General features: G+C 41.6%; 1 protein-coding gene across 5 annotated transcripts in view; it reads left to right on the top strand.

Moving 5' to 3' along the window:
* The window catches only part of MYOCD (myocardin), a 218,553-nt gene that overhangs the window by 182,683 nt on the left and 16,926 nt on the right, over positions 1-18,944 (top strand). For 3 of the 5 annotated variants that reach the window (XM_088661634.1, XM_035104622.3, XM_035104626.3), the window contains 4 exons: positions 6,070-6,135; positions 12,243-12,298; positions 15,023-15,098; positions 17,419-17,580. In XM_088661634.1, the coding sequence (XP_088517760.1) occupies positions 6,070-6,135; positions 12,243-12,298; positions 15,023-15,098; positions 17,419-17,580 (360 nt within the window). Of the gene's footprint in view, positions 1-6,069; positions 6,136-6,744; positions 6,794-12,242; positions 12,299-15,022; positions 15,099-17,418; positions 17,581-18,944 lie in introns of all 5 variants that reach the window. The other 2 variants (XM_035104624.3, XM_035104625.3) reach the window with 1 other exon arrangement.

Genomic DNA, 18,944 nt, shown 5'->3' with positions numbered 1-18,944 from the left:
GGGAAAAGTGGGTGTGTGTGCTTTGGGCCACTGGTATATCAATAACTTAGTGTTGATGGCTCAAGAGCATCAAGATACTGAAATGTTGAAATGAAATGAGCCTGGGTGTTACTGGTGTCTTATGCTATGAATCCCATTTTGCACAATGGAAACTAGGAGTCCAGGACTGGCTGAGGGTGTTTTGTGCCCTAGAATGTGTAATTGCAAAAGATACAAGGTGCAATTTGTTTTTGTATGGAGAGCTGCTCTTCTCAAAGCAGCACAAGAGTCCATATTTACTGCTTCTGCCTAGTTTGAGTGACCCTTAAATTGCAAAATCCCAGGTGTCTACCTGTATGATAGTTGCTCTCCCATGCTCATCTTCAAGTGCAACAGATGTGTAAATTGTTAAAAGATACATCTGTACTTTGTCTTCTTTAGCCTGAGTATCTATAAGAGGCAGTGGGGAGAGACGTCAGAACTGGAGGTGCTGATTTCATAGTCTAGTAATTCAGATTTGGGTTAAATGTTAGAGCAAGTGACTTCTTAAACGCCTAGGGTTAATGTAGAGTTTTTGTTTTAAAATTACGAACCTGGTAAGGGATCTTTTAGCAATAAGACATTGTAGTTGGATCCCTCTAATGTTACGGAGAGGAATAATAATTTAAATACAGCATTTGAAGGTTAGAGACATCTGATTAAAAGAATGCGCAACATGTGAAGTTAAGAGTAAATGCTGTTCTTTGACTTTTGGGGTTCTAAAAATCAGAGTTGGTGGTTTTATTTTACACTCTGAATTTCAATAATTTATTTTTTTTACTGGAATTCTTATTGTAGACCCCCCCCCCGCCAGTACATTCTGCCCGCTCCTCAAAGTACATTGAGGTCCCCAAGGACCTTGTCTGATTTTCTTTTTTATCCCCAGACTTATATTGTCCATGATTATGTCAGGGTTGTTTCAGATGCTCAAGGAGAAAGACAACCAATTTATAAGGTGCTGAGGGTATTGTAGATAATGTAGAAAAGTAGAAACCATCCCTACATTGCCAAAACTGTAGTCTAAGAGGAGGTGCAGCTATTTTTTGGTGGTGGTGAGATGTTGCAAACATTCCAGGGAGGAATGAAATAGACATACTGTAAAGAAGGCAAATGGAATACTGTTCAAGATTTACATACAGATTCTTAAAGATTTCTATTACCCACAAGAACAAACTTACCACCATCTTCTGACCAATTAAGAAATAACCTCTTGAAATAATTCATTCTTTATTTCAACTGCTGATCTAATAATAGAAGAATACATAATTTTGAGTGAATGGACAAGGTGAATTTTTTTTGGCCTGTTTGTTTTGTGTACCTCTGGAGCTTTTATGAAAGAATTATTGGTCTGCAGGGCGGTAGATGATTTTCAAACCCAGCCTCTTGCCTCAAAGCAGAAACCTACATTACTGTAATGGCTATTAGAGATCCTGGGTTTGTTCATATTAGATTAACAATATACACAAGCATCTTATCTAGGTTCATTCTTAATTGTGAGGTGGAGTGTCCAAATTAGTCGCACTTCTGTGACCTAGGAGCACTAGAAGATCTCTGAGGGGTGAAATTAACTGAGCAAAGAGTTAATTTGTGCCTTGTTAGCAAACTCCAAATAGCTGTGGATTAAATGTCAGCTGGGCTTGACCAGCTGTACTGCAGCTTTGTTGCTTAGGAGCAAACTTCAAATGTGAGTGACCCATACATTTTACTCCCTACCCAAAAACGCTGGCAAGTTGCCTTAGCCAACAGATCTGTAGGGTCAGGCTTACTTCTATGAAGAGTTTATGAGTTGCTAGCATAGTGATGCCAGTGTAGCCTGTATTTTTTTTCATACTAGAAGCAATGAAACAATGATTGCATGTCCTGCCTACTATTTCTGTAACAGCCAGTTTATGTTTGTGAAATATGCACAGGCCTTGTTTTAAAAACCCATCAGGTAAAAGAAGCCAGATCTATAAAGTATTTTCCAGTGGGCATCTTCACATGTCTATTCAGTAGTAATTGCCAATGGGTCATTTGTGGATATAAACAAGGATTCCATCTTATTGCTGAAGTGTTATCCACAGTAAGTTTCTACAAAACATTGCTATATGCACTTTATTTTTTAAAAAAACAATCAATCGTCTATCATATCGTTGCACTTACCTCTTTCCCAAATACATACAATATGGAAAAGGCTTTTTTTCTGGACCTGTGCTTAAATGTTTTTGGTGTTCATTTTCATTGTATCAAAGTACTTACTAGTTCTGTTGGCTGATAGCACACCTACCTGCTAGTCCATTCTTCTACAGGCTTTATGCTAGCAGTTGGGTAACTTCTGTATCTTTTTATTGTGGGCCACATTCCCTCAGGAACATTGTCCAAGGGGCTGCATACCAGCAGTGGGTGGGGCTGGAGTCAACACTGGGCAGGGTCAGAGCCAAAAAATGACCCCCCCTTCTCTCTTTTTGCCACCCCCTTTCTCTCTTGGTTTTTCCTCTTTTTGATGCCCACCTGTGACTTTTGCTGTTCTTTAGAACACAAACACTGCAAGCAAAATCCCAATCATGAAATTAGGCATTAAATATCAGCTTTATTTTTTAAAAAATAAAAAAATAAATCAGTAGTACCCGTAGGATTGCCATATTTTAAAGAGCAAGAAAAGAGGACACGTTTGCAGACTTCTACTTTTAACTATGGATCGCTATGACGACTCTACCCATGGAAAAAGGACATATGGCAACCTTAACACTGGAGCAACTCCTCCGTAAAAAGAAATCCTTTACAACAGGGGCCAGCAAACTTTTTCAGCAGGGGGCCAGTCCACTGTCCCTCAGACCCGGGGGGGGGGGGCCGGACTATATGGGGGTGGGGGGGATTAACGAATTCCTATGCCCCACAAATAACCCAGAGATGCATTTTGAATAAAAGCACACATTCTACTCATGTAAAAACACGCTGATTCCCGGACCGTCCACGGACCAGATTTAGAATGCAGTTGGGCTGGATCTGGCCCCCGGGCCTTAGTTTGCCTACCCATGCTTCACAGCTTTGCATTTCAGGCATTTTAAACACCTGGGATTCCAGTACTCTGGTGTGTCTCCTTGGGAAGCAAATTCCATCAAAATTCCTGGGGCCTGTTATTTCCAGGGAAATGCGTTTAAGGTGCAGATCTGACATTCTTAACCACTGAAATTAAAGGATGTAATTGGATTATGTGGTGGCAGCCATTCATCCAAGCCTTCCTTCCAGACTGTGGAAGGCAGCGGAAGGGAAGTATTTTGATGCATTTGCAGTTATGTTTTAGTGGTGTCAAAGCTTTGCATCTGATTCCTGAGACCACATGAAACAGGCCACTCTTTCCGAAAAGCCCAGACCTTTGGCAGCTGCCTCTCCCCCCCCCCCCACCTCTCTATCTCTTTCCTCCCATGTTCTCCTGCCGAAGTGACATCTTTTAAGTGTGCAAGTTCCTTGACTAGCCCTGATTAAAGCAGCACGCAAACAGATGCTTTAATCCCTCTATAGTGCTAAGTCTGTGCAAGCATAAACAAATCATGAGAGCTTTTCAAGAGGGTGCTGGTGCCCCAAGGAAGCCATTTGTCTCCAGTGCTCATTTCTTAGAGGTTGTTTGTGGAAATTGGAGGGTTTCCCCACCCAGTTCCTCAGAGCTTGTTCTGATGAAAAAGGCATACTTCCTGTTCTTCACAACCCGGTATTGCTGATTTAAAGGCTGAGACCCTCTAACATGTCTGAAAGGTTAAATCTTTGATCCATTAGCTAATTTGTTAAAGGGCTGAATGATGTCTTTTAAATTCTCTGATAAGTCACTGGTACAGAACCTAATCCCAGCAAAGATGAGCAGTAGGACATTGCCAACACGAATGAAGCATCAGATGCTTCTGAATGGTTAGGAGAATCTGACACTATTGCAGATTTCTTTTAAAATACATTTTACATAGAAGAAAAAATGGAATACTCTCTCTCTCTCTCTGTCTCTCTCACACACAAAATGCTCTGTATATCCTCTTGAGAGAATATGTATTTTTGTACACGTATATAGCATTCCATTCTTTGCATATATATATATATCAATGGAAATTTAAAAGGGCAGATTTATATATTAAGTTAAGGGTTTGTTTATTTATTAAGCTCACTGTGTGGAGGCCAGTTTAATCACTCATTGTGGAAATGATGTGCTTAGCCATTAATGTGTAGTAGCTCTTTGCTTAAGTTGAGGTGGGTTTGGGGTTTTGTCTTTTTTGGGGGGTGGGGAGTGTTGCTGATAAAGTTCGGTTTTACAGAGATGAAGGGCATTTCCAGATGGGATGTTAATATGCACAAAAATTGGTTATTATTCCACACTTTCTAGTGCAATAATGCTGTTAGTTTTATAACCACTAAAAGTATGATAAGGAGAAAGTGATAAGAAAAGTGATGGGAAATTGCACTGGGAAGTGTTGCATAACAATCACTGGGGGTAATGGGTTACCTGCACATGAATGTATGCAAAATAAGCAGCCGATGTCATATAACTGCCACATATGTTTTGTGCACCCATATCAGCATGTGTGCTCAATAAACAATCACTCTGGAAGCTCCCGATGTAAGATTTGGTAACGACACGGTGAAAACCATCCTGTTGCTGTGCAATCCTATGCATGTTTACTCAAAGTTCCACTACAATGAATTATTCTCTAGTAATTATGACTAAGGTTGCAGCTTTAGAATAGTAAGTCTAAATGTATGATATGTGGAGCAATTTGGATTGGCCTCCTGTAGTGACTGTGATGAATAAATTGACCCTCACCTGCTAAATGCCTCACATCTCTATAAAGCAGACAAAAGTTTCTTTAGTTTCCGTCCTCCCTCATCTCATTTTTTTTTACATCAAGTGTTCAGAATACTGTTAGGTTTGATTTGAATTTTGCAGACTTTTTTATATATATATTTGCACCTCGATAGATATGTCAGTTCTAGAGACACAAGGCAAGCTGTGGTGAGAGTGTTTGTTCTCCAGGGCAAGCTAATGATCTGCCAAATACAAGTGGCTCTCCATCATGCAATGAGGGAAGGGCATTCACTGCCCCTGCGGCTAGCCTAGCTCCTAGGAACTGAGACATTAACAGGGGGAACAGGCTGGACTTCATTTATGTCAGAGGTGTCAAGATTAAGTTGGATTATTTATAGCTGCAGGCAGACCTGTTAAGTACATTAGGCCACAGTTTCCTAGACAGTTTTTCATTTTGAGCCCCATCCACTCATCACTTTCATTAAAATGGGCCAAGTCTCAAGAGGATCAATTTCATCCCCACACGAAACGGTCCGGTGGTTTGCTTCTTTCGTTTCAAACTATATTTTTAAAGACTTTGATTGAGCAAGAATTTCACTCCAGTGGATCTCAGTCTGGCTGTGCCTGGCAAAGCAAGCAGATCTGTTGCATATAATACAATTCCTGCCTACCTTTTCATGTAAATGTGATCACAGATAATTCATTTTCTTTAACTCCCTTTCCTCCTTTAAGCTAATGGAGCAGCACATATCCATGTGGACCACGTTTTCCAGATCTGCAGCATTTTTTTTGTAACTCTGAGTTGTTTCCTGTGAACTCTAGAATGGAAAGTATTGCAAAAGGCTCCTCTTCTTTCAACCCTAAATAACATGGGTAGCAGAGAAGCATTTACTCTAAAATCTTAATAAGCAGCACAGTTAAAATAGCTTGATACATTTTCATCTTTTTGATAATGTAGTAACATTAGCAACTGTGTCTGCTGAGTTATGAAGTTGTTAACGTGGGGGGGGGGGGAGAGAGAGGATGGAGAAGGGGAAATGGTCATTTGACCAAACTCCAGGTTAATTGGCTTAGTTTTAGTAAGATAATAAGAAAACTGCATTCCAGTAATAGGGCTAATCTACACTGCTGTTGTAACAAGGATGACTCCTTTTTTTGGCATGTGATAGAGATCTGAACCTTCCCTCTTTAGCAGCAGAGCGGAAGGTATCTCAACAAATGAAAAGTTTGGAGTTATTTGTGGCAGAAGTTAGAGGTCCCTTTCTGAAAGATGCACTCTCTCCCAGTTTTACAGTTGCGGCTGCAGCAGCGAAGAAGCCGAGAGCAGCTCGCCAACCAGGGAATCATGCCACGTGAGTACTTTTGCTTTCTCACTTTTATCTTTTATGCACTAGCAGGCCCATGCAGCCTCAGCTGAGGGTCACACTATCCACCACCAAATAAATATAATACAACTTTGCATCATTAGGGACTGTTTCTGATTCTAAGGAGGGCAAAGCAGGCTTGTACACGTGCACCACTTTAGCACACACAGATCTGGTGCTATGTACCTCTGCAAGAATCAACTCTCATGCAGGAAGGAAATATTTGTGGCAGAGAGATACCTTCTTACAAAGTGCCCATCCCGAGAAGTCTGTACTGCTGCAACTATTATTTATTTCTGGTACAATCATAAGCAGGGGATTGAGTTGAGCAACTGGTCCGGCACTACAGATTGCATGGAATTTTTGCCATCACATACTCAGCTTGTTACTGCAATTTACTGTTAAACTCGGGACTAGAAGATTACTTACACACGCATCCCAAAATCTAGGGTTCTAATGAGCCTCACAGAAAAGGGAGTTTGGGCTTGATTATTCCTGAAGTAGACTATACTGTATCATTTTCATAACTCGTTTAGGATGTAGGGCACCTTGCAAAAACCCTATGAGGCAGGTCATTGTTATTCCAATTTTTTGCAGATGGGGAAACTCAGACTGAGAGAGATAACACCTTGCCCAAGGCCACCCAGTGAGTCCATGGTCAAACTAGGATCTGAATCCAGGTCTCCCACCCCAAGCACCCACCCCACCCCTCTCTCCCTGCTGGATCACACTGATTCTGAGCCACACACAGTGACTGCCTAAGCCTTTGGGTACCGCATGTTGTAGTTGGCCTCTGCTATTGCTTTCCTCTTAAGCCACGTCCTGCAAAACATTCTACATTGCTGGCATGGAATGTCTGTCGCTTCCATACAAATGGTGCATGCAGCAGTTTGGCATTTTCATGAGGCATTTCAGTGTATGTAGTGCAGGTACAGCATGTTATGTGTGACAGAGTGGATCCACATAGACGTGTTTATTTAATACAATTGCCCAAAGTTCTTGGCAGGTTTAATCCTATCCTAACTATCTGAATTAACTGTCATGTTCTGCAAAAATGAGGTGTCATTGGTGTTTGCCAACTGTCAGGGGATGTTCTGACACCCCATAAAGGCTGCTAGTTTACCCCCTAAAAGGCATTTTATTCCTCAAAGAGAGGGAGAAAGAAAGTGGCGAGGGGTCTGGAGGCAAGAATAGCAGCATTTGTTTAGGCCTCTGAGGCAAATGGGTTACCACCATGACTCCAGACTTTTCACCTTACTTCATCTCCCCCTCTTCCACAGTCCCAAACATCTTTTCCACAGTCCCAAACATCTTCACAGTGCTTGACCATGGGCTTCAACTAGTATGTGCTTAGGGCTATTTCAGACATGACATTTCCCTAGATGCATTTTGAAGGATATAAAAAACGCCCAAGGACCCATAATAAATACATGCATCTCATACCTGTCTGGTGAGTTTGACAAAAAGTGCACATCTTTGCCCATTTCTCAACTGCTTTCCTAATCGATTTATGGAAAACTTAGATAGGGCATAATCATGCTTCCTATGTTATAGGAAGAGATCTCATTGATTACTTTTGTGCCTGACCTCTGTCTGGGCATTCACATATTCATCATAGAGCTACACCCAACTACATCCCATTTGCAGTCACTGCCCAGCAGATCCCTTGGGAATACATGATGCTGTAACACGATTGATACTAAGTGAGTGTGGACTTGGATAGGAGACCACTGGGAACCTCACAAAAATAAGGAGCAGAATGTATAAATATAGCAAATAAATCGCATGTTTTCTGCACATATATTAGGTCTTCCAGCCCTCCTGATTTCATTCCAGGGTGGGTTTTTGTTTTGCCTTCTCCTTTGATGCCTTTTCTCACATTGACAAGGCTCATAAGCGTATATGGAAGCCTCATTGCCCAGTTCACAATTAATATAAACCACAATTAATGGTTTGTTGTGAATGTGGAGATCACACCTGCTTTGCTTCTCCCCTATTACAAGCATGAGCACAATCCCTGGCTTAGCATTACATCTGGGGATGCTGCAGAATTCCATGAAAAATGGAAAACAGGAGTGGAAATTGCCAATGTTCACTTATTCATCCCATGTCCAAAACGGAAATCCATCTGTTGTTGTTGCTGCTTTCAGTCCACAGATGATACATAATTTATTACTTTTCCCCATTGTGTTTCCTTTGCATTGAAATGAATAGGGTGGAATAACATCATGGCAACATAATTTGCATGTAAATTACATAACTTACATAATCTTGATGCAGTGGGTGGAAATACAGATAATGTGATTTTTTGTGGAAGACAAAATGCAGTGGAACATAAACAGTGCTGCATGCAACAAATAGAGGTCAGGACAGAAAATGATGTTTTCTTACATCCCTAATTATATCTGAGCCAAGGACTGTGATTTGTTTCACTCAAACTAAGTTTAAGAACAAACTTTGTTTGGAGTGAAACAAACTGCTATCTCCAATTCAGATGTAACACTAGGGATTATGTTTTGTTCTTCCTGCTAGGGAATGATCAAAACAGGAAGCCCCTGTGTGTTTATGTTTAAACCATCACCTATGTTTATGGCAAATGCATTTACTGTGGTGTGTAAATGCAGTTAGTTAGTTAGTTAGTTAGTTAGTTAGTTAGTTAGTTAGTTAGTTAGTGGTGTTAGTAGGGATTCAGGATTTAGTCAGTTAATTGGTTAGGTTAATAGGTTTAAAACTATTTTATTAGCTGACAAGCTGCCCCCAATTTGGTATATCTACATTATCAGTTTTTAACATAAGTACTTATAAAAGTTTCAGATGTCAAGCAGCATCATGTCCTTCTGTGTGTGATAGAACAGGGGACAGCTCTTCAAATATGAGGCCTACTGTGACACTTGTGGGCATAATTTAAAAACAAAGTACATTTTTATTTAGAACCGTTTTGATCTTATATGCAAATGTATGCAAGTTTAATCAATAAATTATTCAATGTACCCAAACTCATATGAACAAAGATTCCTTTAATTGGGTGATAGACACAGGTTTTACCAATTATTGATTTGCCACTATTTATCATCGACAAGCAAGCCACACAGCTGATAAGCCTCTCTTAACACCATGGTAGCACTCTCATTGGGACCCTTCCTCTCAAACCAGAGCATTCAAACTTCATGTCACTATTTTAAAATCAAAATGGGTATAAACTATAAGATTTCAAATCTATTAATTGTCTTTTAAAATTGTAGCAATTTTCTGATTTCTTTTCCTCTGTGAAAACAAAACACTTTCCCCCCTATGGCCAAAGGCAGTAGCCTTTCCTGGCAAAGAGGCACAATGAAAAAGTTAATTATGTTTAATTGCAATACTCATTATTCAATGCACACTTAAAAATTGTGATAACTGAAGGCTCAGGAATAGGTTTTTGACATGTCTATGTTGTGGGGTAGTATGCAACTAACGTGGTCCATCAGCACAAGGATTTTTGCTTGCACATTGGGACTTTGAGAGAGCCCCTAAAACAGATTTAGGAAGCACACAAGGGACGGGAGGAGGGAAATCCAGCTGTGCTAGTGGAAATCCTTGTTCTGTCAGAAAATATTACTCAATGCTACTTTGGATACAATCCTATGTGTGTAATTCTCCTTTCATCATTGTACTCTAACTCCAGACTTTAATTTTTAAACTTCCACTACTGCCACAACTTCCATCATGGAAGAACCAAGACATGCAACCCCATGTTGACATGGATTTTTTCTCAGACAATCATATGCTGTTTGTTTGTCTGCAGAATTCACATCAATCCTCTTGGCAAAGGTCTCTTTGTTTTGCGTCCATCCTTTGTCATGGATCCCAGATAACTTTAGCATTCTGTAATGTGCATTAATTGAGCTGTGCAGAAGAACAACATTGCTTTTCTGCCTTGCAGATTACTTTTATCGGGTGCTCTCTCAAAGCTCTTGCCACCATCCCACTAGCTGTGAACCAGGCCTCTGCACTGCTGCACCAGCTACTCAGATTGCTCTTGCAATATCTGAAAGTAGGAAGGTTTTCACCCTATGAAGTTTACCAGAATCTGTTTTACGACCGTCCTGCCTTTTACCATTGAGGTGTCTCCTCTAACGTAGCCTTTGGTGCTCTGTGACACTTTTTTATGCACTCACTTTTTTCTTCTTTTTGTTTGGCCTTTTAGTTGCGTAGGGTTTGAGTCTTCTATAAAACAAAATATCTATCGTGCTTTAGGATCTAGTTAACTACAGGAGGCAAATAATAAATTAGCTCATCCAGTTGCGTCAATGCAAAATGACTCATAACTCTGACAATAAATCTGTTTGGTGATGGGAGGTAACAACTGGCATGTGGGGACTAGGGAAGCCATTTGTTAAAAGCAGTTTGGGTTGTTTTGTTTATTTTATTTTATTGAAAAAGTGGGCTTTTTAATAAATAAAAATCACAGGATATATAATTCTCTTGCCCTTTGATTTTCCTATCCCCCAGTTTGACTTTGCTCCCAGTCACATTTTGTGCAAAGAAAACAAACAAACAATAATTTGACACTTATTAAAATGGAGATGAGAATTGTGTCCACAATCTTTATTTTTGGATTCTGGACAACTTTCACTGTATAAATAACTAGGCTACAATTCAGCCATGAGATAAAGAGCTTTTGCGCAGCTTTGGGAAGAGCGATGCTTTCCTCTCATGCCCTTAACCCATGACACAGAAGAAATGGCAAGACCCAGAAATGGTTCAGAGAGTGAGACCCAAATGAGCTAGGAACTGTGTGCCAAGTCATCTTCACAAAGCCTGTGAACACACTGGGACAGCCTCCCCCTTGATGATAGAGTACTAAGAAGTACAAATTTCCTAGTCAGTGAGAAACTAGCCAACACTGGTGGTAGGGAGAGGAAAAGGAGGCTCCATGATGAGACTATGCAGATAAGGAAGAGGCTGGATTGCCAGTTGGGGAGTGGAGTTCAAGGAGCAGGTTTTGCCCCTACCTTTTCCTTGTTGCCATTTATTCCTATAGGACAAATACTGAGTTGTGGTTCAATCCTAACAGCATCTTTATCACTGGAGGGTGTTAAGATATGACAGAGGAGGGGACCCTCTTTTTTTTTTTAATCTGGAAGTCAGAACTATCAGAACTGCAATATGAAGAAACAAATGTGTCCTCCAAATATATATCCAGAATGTGGTTCAGAACACAGAGCAGGCACTGTTGGAGAGTATCAGAATTTACTGGAGAATTCTGCTCACTCTCTTATATTGAGAATGAGATTTTGCCAATGGATGAAGCAAGGCGAGCTCGTTGTTGAAAAAAATATGTGACGGAATGGAACCATTTACCCTTCTTGCTGATTTTGTGTGTGCTGCCGACCCCCATGTGACACAATGAGACTCAGACTCTCAATTTTATTAGCAGGTCTCCTCATTGGTGGTCCTCTCCATAACTAGATCCAGGGCCGGCTCTAGGTAGACCCCCGGTGGCGCGGTGTGCCAGGGCGCCGGGCCGGTAGGCAGGGCGCCGCACGGAAACCATGCTGCGCCCTGTGAGAGCGGGGGCGCCGGAGCGATCGCCGCCCCTCAGCGCCAGGGCAGCCGACCTGCTCGAGACTGCCCTGACTAGATCCTTCCTCCCCGACTGATCACTTTAACTGGAAGTCTTCTCCACTGAAACCAAGCTCCCCAAATCCACCTAGGATTAACATGCAAGGCGTACATATGCGTCTCTGTCTCTTGAGCTTCTCACCAATTGTGTTTGGACACTGGACAGGCTGCACTTTACTGCTAGGCCACACACCTCCCTCTAAGATGCCTTTAAAAAGATGGCTGTCTCCAAACAACTCTCAGCTCTCCCCCTGCTTTAGTTACTATCTGTGTCTTTGCTCCTCTCTGCCTCATTTCCACTGCCACAGCCTGGCCTGTGATAGAGACTGGGGATGTCTGTGGTTATTCCTCATCCATTTTCATTTGATGCAATAAAGGGGCTGGCTGATTTGTGTGGCTACTTTTGTAGAACTTTGTTACAATGGCACAATGCTGAAAATGTACTTGTTGCTCGCTGTGCTCATTGTGCTTTTGTCTGTTTCTGATTGCAGCGCTGAAAAACCCCTCTCCCTTCCATGAGCAAAAGAAGAGCTTGGAGAGAGCCAAGGTAACACTGGGTGGGCATCAGAGGGGGTGGCTGGAGATGGCACCATGCAGGTTAACTAGCTGCAGAGAAGGTTGTGGCCATGTGCAGGAATGTGAGTGGAATATTGGAAAATCACTGGATTCATTTCTGCGGATACTACTATACCTTTAGCACGGGCTCTAAACTTACGGTAATTGGCACATGTCCCATGAGAAAGTGGCTTTGTGGTTTATATATATATATCTCCAGTAGGAAACCTTGTGCCTGATGTCTGCAGTACACCATATTGCCGTTCTCTTCTTGTGACACTGCAGAGTGCCTTGGGCTGTTCCTAACCTGTATTCTTGTCTCTTGCTGGCACCAGTTATCAAGCTGAGTTTAGGCACTGTTAATTAAAGCTAATGAGAAAGATAAGATTAGGAGGCAGTTCCCCCCCCCACCTACCCCACTAGTGGAAGAGCTGGTGATCTGGTCTTATTTAGAGAAAGTACAAGATATTCTCAAGCTTTTCCTGCTGCAGGTCTCCAGCCACTCTAGCTAGGGGTCTTACTAGAGGTGTAGTGGGGGGGGGCAGAAAATTGATTCAGTTTACATTTAAAGGCGAACCAGTATACCATCTAATGCAGCTTAAGAGAGAAGTCTACATAGCTTTGCAGTTGTATATAACAATATATATATGTAGTTTCTCAAATACTCACCTTGAACACTTTGTAACACACACACACACACACACACACACACACACACACACACACACACCCAAAGTTCGTGTCCAGTGCCAACTCAGCAGTAAAGCTCAGTAACATTTACTATTCTGGTGTTTGTATGTATCTATGAAGTATACTTCAAACACAACAAAATCCCTAGTGTGGGAAGCACTTCTATACATGAAATAGAAGGCAAACATACAGGTAGTTGACAATTACGAACATGAGCATTTTGCTGCATGTACATAGGCTGGTGCTGAAAAGTGGCAAGGGCAGCTTCCTAGCATACTGTATAATGAACCTAATTTGCAATTTCAGAAATAATACACAAACTGAAACACGGCCAGCCTTCAAAATTCATGTTTCTCTGAATTTTGCAGTTTGGCAAAGGGGGAAATTGGGGGACTCTGTCGGCTTAGAGAAGCCTTTTCCAAGAATGATAGCCGTTCTCTTATACAGAGAATACAATTGATATAGAGGCTTTTAGCTCTTTCATAAAACTGCTATTTTGCACGGATGACGTCCCGGGTCCAATCCTTGGTACTTCTAGTTAAATGACACCAGCAGCAAGATTGGTAAAGAGATATGGAGATACGCTGCTGGTTACAATAGACAATGTGGGCTAGATGGACAATAGTATATGGTGACTTCATAAGGTCCTAGAAATTCTGGCTTGATTTGCTCAGAATTTGTATTAGTAGTAGTAGTTGCCGTCTGTTAACTTGACCCATTTAATGGGAACTCATGGTGCACCTTATCCTTTATTTCCTCTCTGTTTATGACATAGGAGTTAATATGTAGAGGAAACTTAGGTAAGGAAGCCAAACAAGTAAATCCTTTTATAGTCTCTACAATTCTGTGTACATATATATTAACTTATTTTCAAAACTCTTAATGAAATTTATGTACTTGTATAGGCATTTGTCAAAAAACCTGCACACATGGAGAAGATGCCTATGTTACATTATGGTATATGAGTGTCCTGCAAAAATTCAAGGCCAATGTAAGGAAGGATGTATAGCCCCCTGCGAAAAATTAATGTGCTTAGAACACTTCAAGAAGTCTGAAGTATCTTAGAAGTACCCTATATTTCAATGTTCAGGCATAGGTTAATATCTCACAGTCTCCCTTCAAAGGCTTCTACTGGCCGATTGCCTGGAAGAAAAAAGGATTATATGAGTCAAAAGCCCTAAACTACATTCGTTTAGGGAGAAGTAGAACCAAAAATATATTCTAAGCCTTTATTCAGCTGGAGGCGGGGGGGGGGGTTGAGGCTGGCAGGGGGAAGGAACATCAGAATACTTCACAGCTAGTTTGGTTGAGAGGGACTGATGGGAAGCCTACTTGAAAATCTTTGTTCACACATAACATGAAACTACACCGATTTAATTGCTGTGGATTTTAAATACCTATTAGCTAAAACACAACAGAGCTGCTGTTAGATGAGTTCTAGTGAAGTACATAAATTTACTTTGATACAGCTGTGTACTTAGGGCTGAATTTTACACATGTTTAAGATCTGTGCCGTAAGCTAAACTGAAATTGTGCTGAATATATAGTGCATATTAAAAGTTGGTGTAGTATTATGATTTCTTCGTGCCAATTATAAGTTACATGCATTCTGGGAAACCTGCCAAAAGTTCGGGTTTGCACAAATGGATCTCTTAAAAGATCCAAGTCCTAGCCTACAGACATTCAGTATCCAGACAAAAAGTTGTGGGATAATTATAGAATTGGAAGGTACCCTGGGGGTCATCAACCCCCTGCAATCTCAACTAAAGCATGCAGATGGCTTCTGCTTAGTCAGTTCCACTGTCAAACAGCTCTTGCCATCAGAAAATTATTCCCGATGTTGAGTTGAAATCTCCTTTCTTGTAAATTGAATCTATTGGTTCGGGTCCTACCAGAGAAGAACAAAATGTTAACTAAAATGAACGTCAGTTAGACCAAGTCTGGCTGAATCCTTTTAAAGAAGCATTGCCTAATGCACTTTACGTCAGGCTAGCGAGGTAATGATCTCTGTTCTTATGTTCTGTAGACTGAAGATTATTTAAAGCACAAGACCCGAAACAGACCTGAGCGCTCAGAACTGGTTGATATGCACATTTTACAGGGTAAGATTGAATGAATAAGTTTAAGATCTTGCTATTAGCATACGAAGTCCTTAATAACTGGGGACCAGATTATCTTTGGGGCCACCTAATCTTGTATATCCCTACCCAGTCACTTCTCCCTGGGGGAGACACTCTTAAGGTGCTGCTTACTCCCGACATTCATCTTATGTCTGCAGAAAACCAGGGCTTTTAGTATTACATCACATGCCCTTTGGAATGAGCTCCCAGTAAGGCAGGCACCTATAGCGTTGCTATTTCAGGTACCTACTTAAAACACATTAGTTTACTAATTTGTTGGTGTAATTTTGTTGTTAGCAGTGTATTTTATTGATGGTTTTATGGGGATCACGACCTTGAGGTTTCTTTTTACATGTTTGGAAGTACAGAAATACACCACCGAATTTCAAACAAATAAATGAGCTGTTCTATGTTTCCATGATAAAAGATAGTCTGGACCAGGCATCCCCAAACTTCGGCCCTCCAGATGTTTTGGACTACAGTTCCCATCTTCCCTGACCACTGGTCCTGTTAGCTAGGGATCATGGGAGTTGTAGGGCAAAACATCTGGAGGGCTGCAGTTTGGGGATGCCTGGTCTAGACTTCCCCAAGGGTTTTGGACAACAACTCCCATCCTCCCTGACCATTGACGATGTGGTCTGGGGCTGATGGGAATTGTAGTCCAAATCCTCTAGAGGGCACCAGGTTTTGTGGGAAACTGCCTTAGATGTTTTGGACTTCTTGTAGCTGTGGCAAGCCAACAGCGGAAGGCACTTCTGCCATGTTATGAGTAAGCCAGAGTCTTTTGATCCCTGCTTCAGGAAAGGTGTAAAAGCACCTTTTATTGCCCTGATCTAGGCCTTGGTAGGAATCTCCTGCTTATGGAATGCCCTCCACTTTTGAATTATTTTACTTTAAAACTTTTCTAAAATGTTTGTAGTCTTTGTTAGTTTGCCACCTTGTGTTCCTTCAGGGCGGGGACAAGAATAAACATCTGATTAAGATGTTTGCATGATGTTATTCTATAACCAAATCTTCTGTCTGGGGTGGATTTTATTTGAGAGCTAGTGTGGTGTAGTGGTTAAGAGTGGTGGACTTGTAATCTGGGGAACTGGGTTCGATTCCCTGCTCCTCCACATGCAGCTGCTAGGTGAGCTTGGGCTAGACACACTTCTCTGAAGTCTCTCAGCCCCACTCACCTCACAGAGTGTTTGTTGTGGGGGAGGAAGGGAAAGGAGAATGTTAGCCGCTTTGAGACTCCTTCGAGAAGTGATAAAGCGGGATATCAAATCCAAATCCAAACTCTTGAGCCTGGCTGGGGCAACTGCTGCTCCAGCATGTATGGAACACACTATACAACTGAAAAAAATGCACATCTCATGAAGCAGGTTATTCCCTTTTAGGTACTGCTTCTTGCACTTCTCATTTAGCTCTTGAAACCAAGTTCTTCCTGGGCTTTCAGAAATGACTTTCCTGCATAGCATTCCTTGCCCAACCTTGCATTTGAAGGATGGTTTGCTTGTGTGCTAGCCAACGAATGCTCAGCATTCACTCCCCAACAAACTGTGGCTCAGCCATGCTGGTATGCAGACGCACATGAAGGGTGTGGTGTGCTGGGTGAGACCTTTAAATTGTTTTGTTTGGCTACAATGAACTATGTACAGGTAATAGTTTCTGTGTATCTGGAACATTGTTAAAATTGACTGCGTATCAGATCAGCAGTGAGAGAAGCTTATCTACAAGCACACCTGTCATCATTGCACTCTGTGGCTAGTTGTGGTTAAAGGTAAAGGTAAAGGACGCCTGACAGTTAAGTCCAGTCACAAACGACTCTGAGGTTGCAGCGCTCATCTTGCTTTACAGGCCAAGGGAGCTGCCATTTGTCCGCAGAGTTTTTCCAGGTCATGTGGCCAGCATGACTAAGCCGCTTCTGGTGCAACAAAACACTGAAACCAGAGCAGCACACGGAAACACAGTTTACCTTCCCGCCGGAGCGGTGCCTATTTATCTACTTGCACTGGCGTGCTTTTGAATAGCTAGGTTAGCAGGAGCTGGGACCGAGCAACGGGAGCTCACCCCGTCGCGGGGATTCGAACCACTAATCTTCTGATCGGCAAGCCAGTTGTTTTATGGTTCAAGCGAGACGCTTCGTGTTACAGCTACACTCAGGTTCCAATTATTGGAAAAGAACTGACATGTTTCTTTTTTATGTAAACTTGTCCTGACATAGAATTTATCCTGTCTTTCTTAGAAGTGATAAAAGGAAAGGAGTTGTGGCACAGGCTTGTGGAATAAGTTATATTTTTACCATTTGGCTTTACAGATTCAGCCACAGAAGGGTCCGTTCAGGCTACTCAGATGAAACTGAAAAGAGCCCGTCTTGCAGACAATCTAAATGAGAAAATTGCTCTTAGGCCAGGTCCTCTGGAGCTGGTGGAGAAGAATATCATTCCTGTTGACTCAGCTGTGAAAGAAGCCATCAAAGGTAATACCAGGAAAGGCACCTCTGGTGCTATAGCAACATCCATGCACCGTAGGCTACACAAAAGACTCACTGTGGAGAGGGTCCCTTACAATGTGATGGAGGGTTCTTGATGTTTTCTCCATGGGAGTGCCTTTGGAATAATTCCCATAAAGAAGTACAGGTCCATGTTGAAGAGCTAGCAGGATTCTAGTATCCTAGAATGGTTCCTTCATTCCTGCCCTGTACCCCCTCAAATCCCTCTTCACTAGCAGAGTAGGAAGAAACTTGATCAAAGCCAGACATGTCCCTGGAAAGATTACAGCGTGTAGCAGGAATCTTCCTTCCTTCCACTGCCTACTCTCTGTCTTCCAGCCTTGCAGGGGCTTTTGTGATAGAGCCTGTCTTTCCCAGCACTTTACTTATCAGCAAAAGCCAAGGGTCAAGCGCTTTTGCCTGCTAGTTTGCGGGATATTGCACAGGAACACTTTCCAGAACCCATTGAGTATGCTGAGTGGCAGAGAAGCATCATCTGGCATAAGCCACATTGGTTCGTGGAGAAGCAAAATGGGTCACATCTTTGCTGCATTTCTCAAAGGAGGTTGCAGGATGAAAAAACCATGCAAGCTATCAATTTGGTGAATTGTTTGGGGGCACATTCTTGATGAGTTTCTTGGAATATTGGTGCACAAGTGGCATATGACCCCCAATATTTTTTGTGGGCCTCCAAGACACCCCCCCATTGTCTTTTATTAAAAATGGCTGCTCCTATTTCCCTATTGTAATACCATAATGCCAAAACAATTATTGTGCCTCATCTTTTTAAAAAATTTTTATAGGGACCACTTTATTGTGGTGGCAAAAAGTTTTTAATGCTCTTGCAAGACTTCCCAAATTTATTTATTTTTTTAAAAAAAGTTTGTTTATTGTCCACTCCCACAAGTTCCCAGCTGTGACTCCAGAATGTCAAAAGGTTTTTTGTGGCTCCAACCTCCAAGACTCTCAAAATGTGCCCTATATTTTTTTAAAATAAAATGACCTTGCCCATTTTTACACTTTAGCCACACCCACTTTGAAATGTGCATTTAAAAACAAATGTGCATTTTTAAACGAATAATCTGAACTAAAATAGAGACGATGCAATCTGAAATGGGATACTGATTGCATTCTGCAGAGTTGTGGACTTTTGGAATAAAAACAAGAGCCTTCTAACGATTCTATCTTTGAAGGTTCTGGATTCTTGCAGGGGGAGGGTCTGAAGACTAATGGGTGCAAGGTGTGTCACATGTAATAAAATATAGTGCCGCAAACAGAATCATGAACATCTTCAAAAACAGTTGAAAAGAAAGAAGATCCTCATTTTTTAAAAAAAACAACAACCACCACCA

The sequence above is a fragment of the Zootoca vivipara genome, chromosome 2 (genome assembly GCF_965207765.1).
Source record: "Zootoca vivipara chromosome 2, rZooViv2.hap1.1, whole genome shotgun sequence".
In the NCBI taxonomy this organism is placed as follows: domain Eukaryota; kingdom Metazoa; phylum Chordata; class Lepidosauria; order Squamata; family Lacertidae; genus Zootoca; species Zootoca vivipara.
The sequence above is the reverse complement of the archived record's forward strand: the minus strand, read 5'-3'. Positions and strand labels throughout refer to the sequence as shown.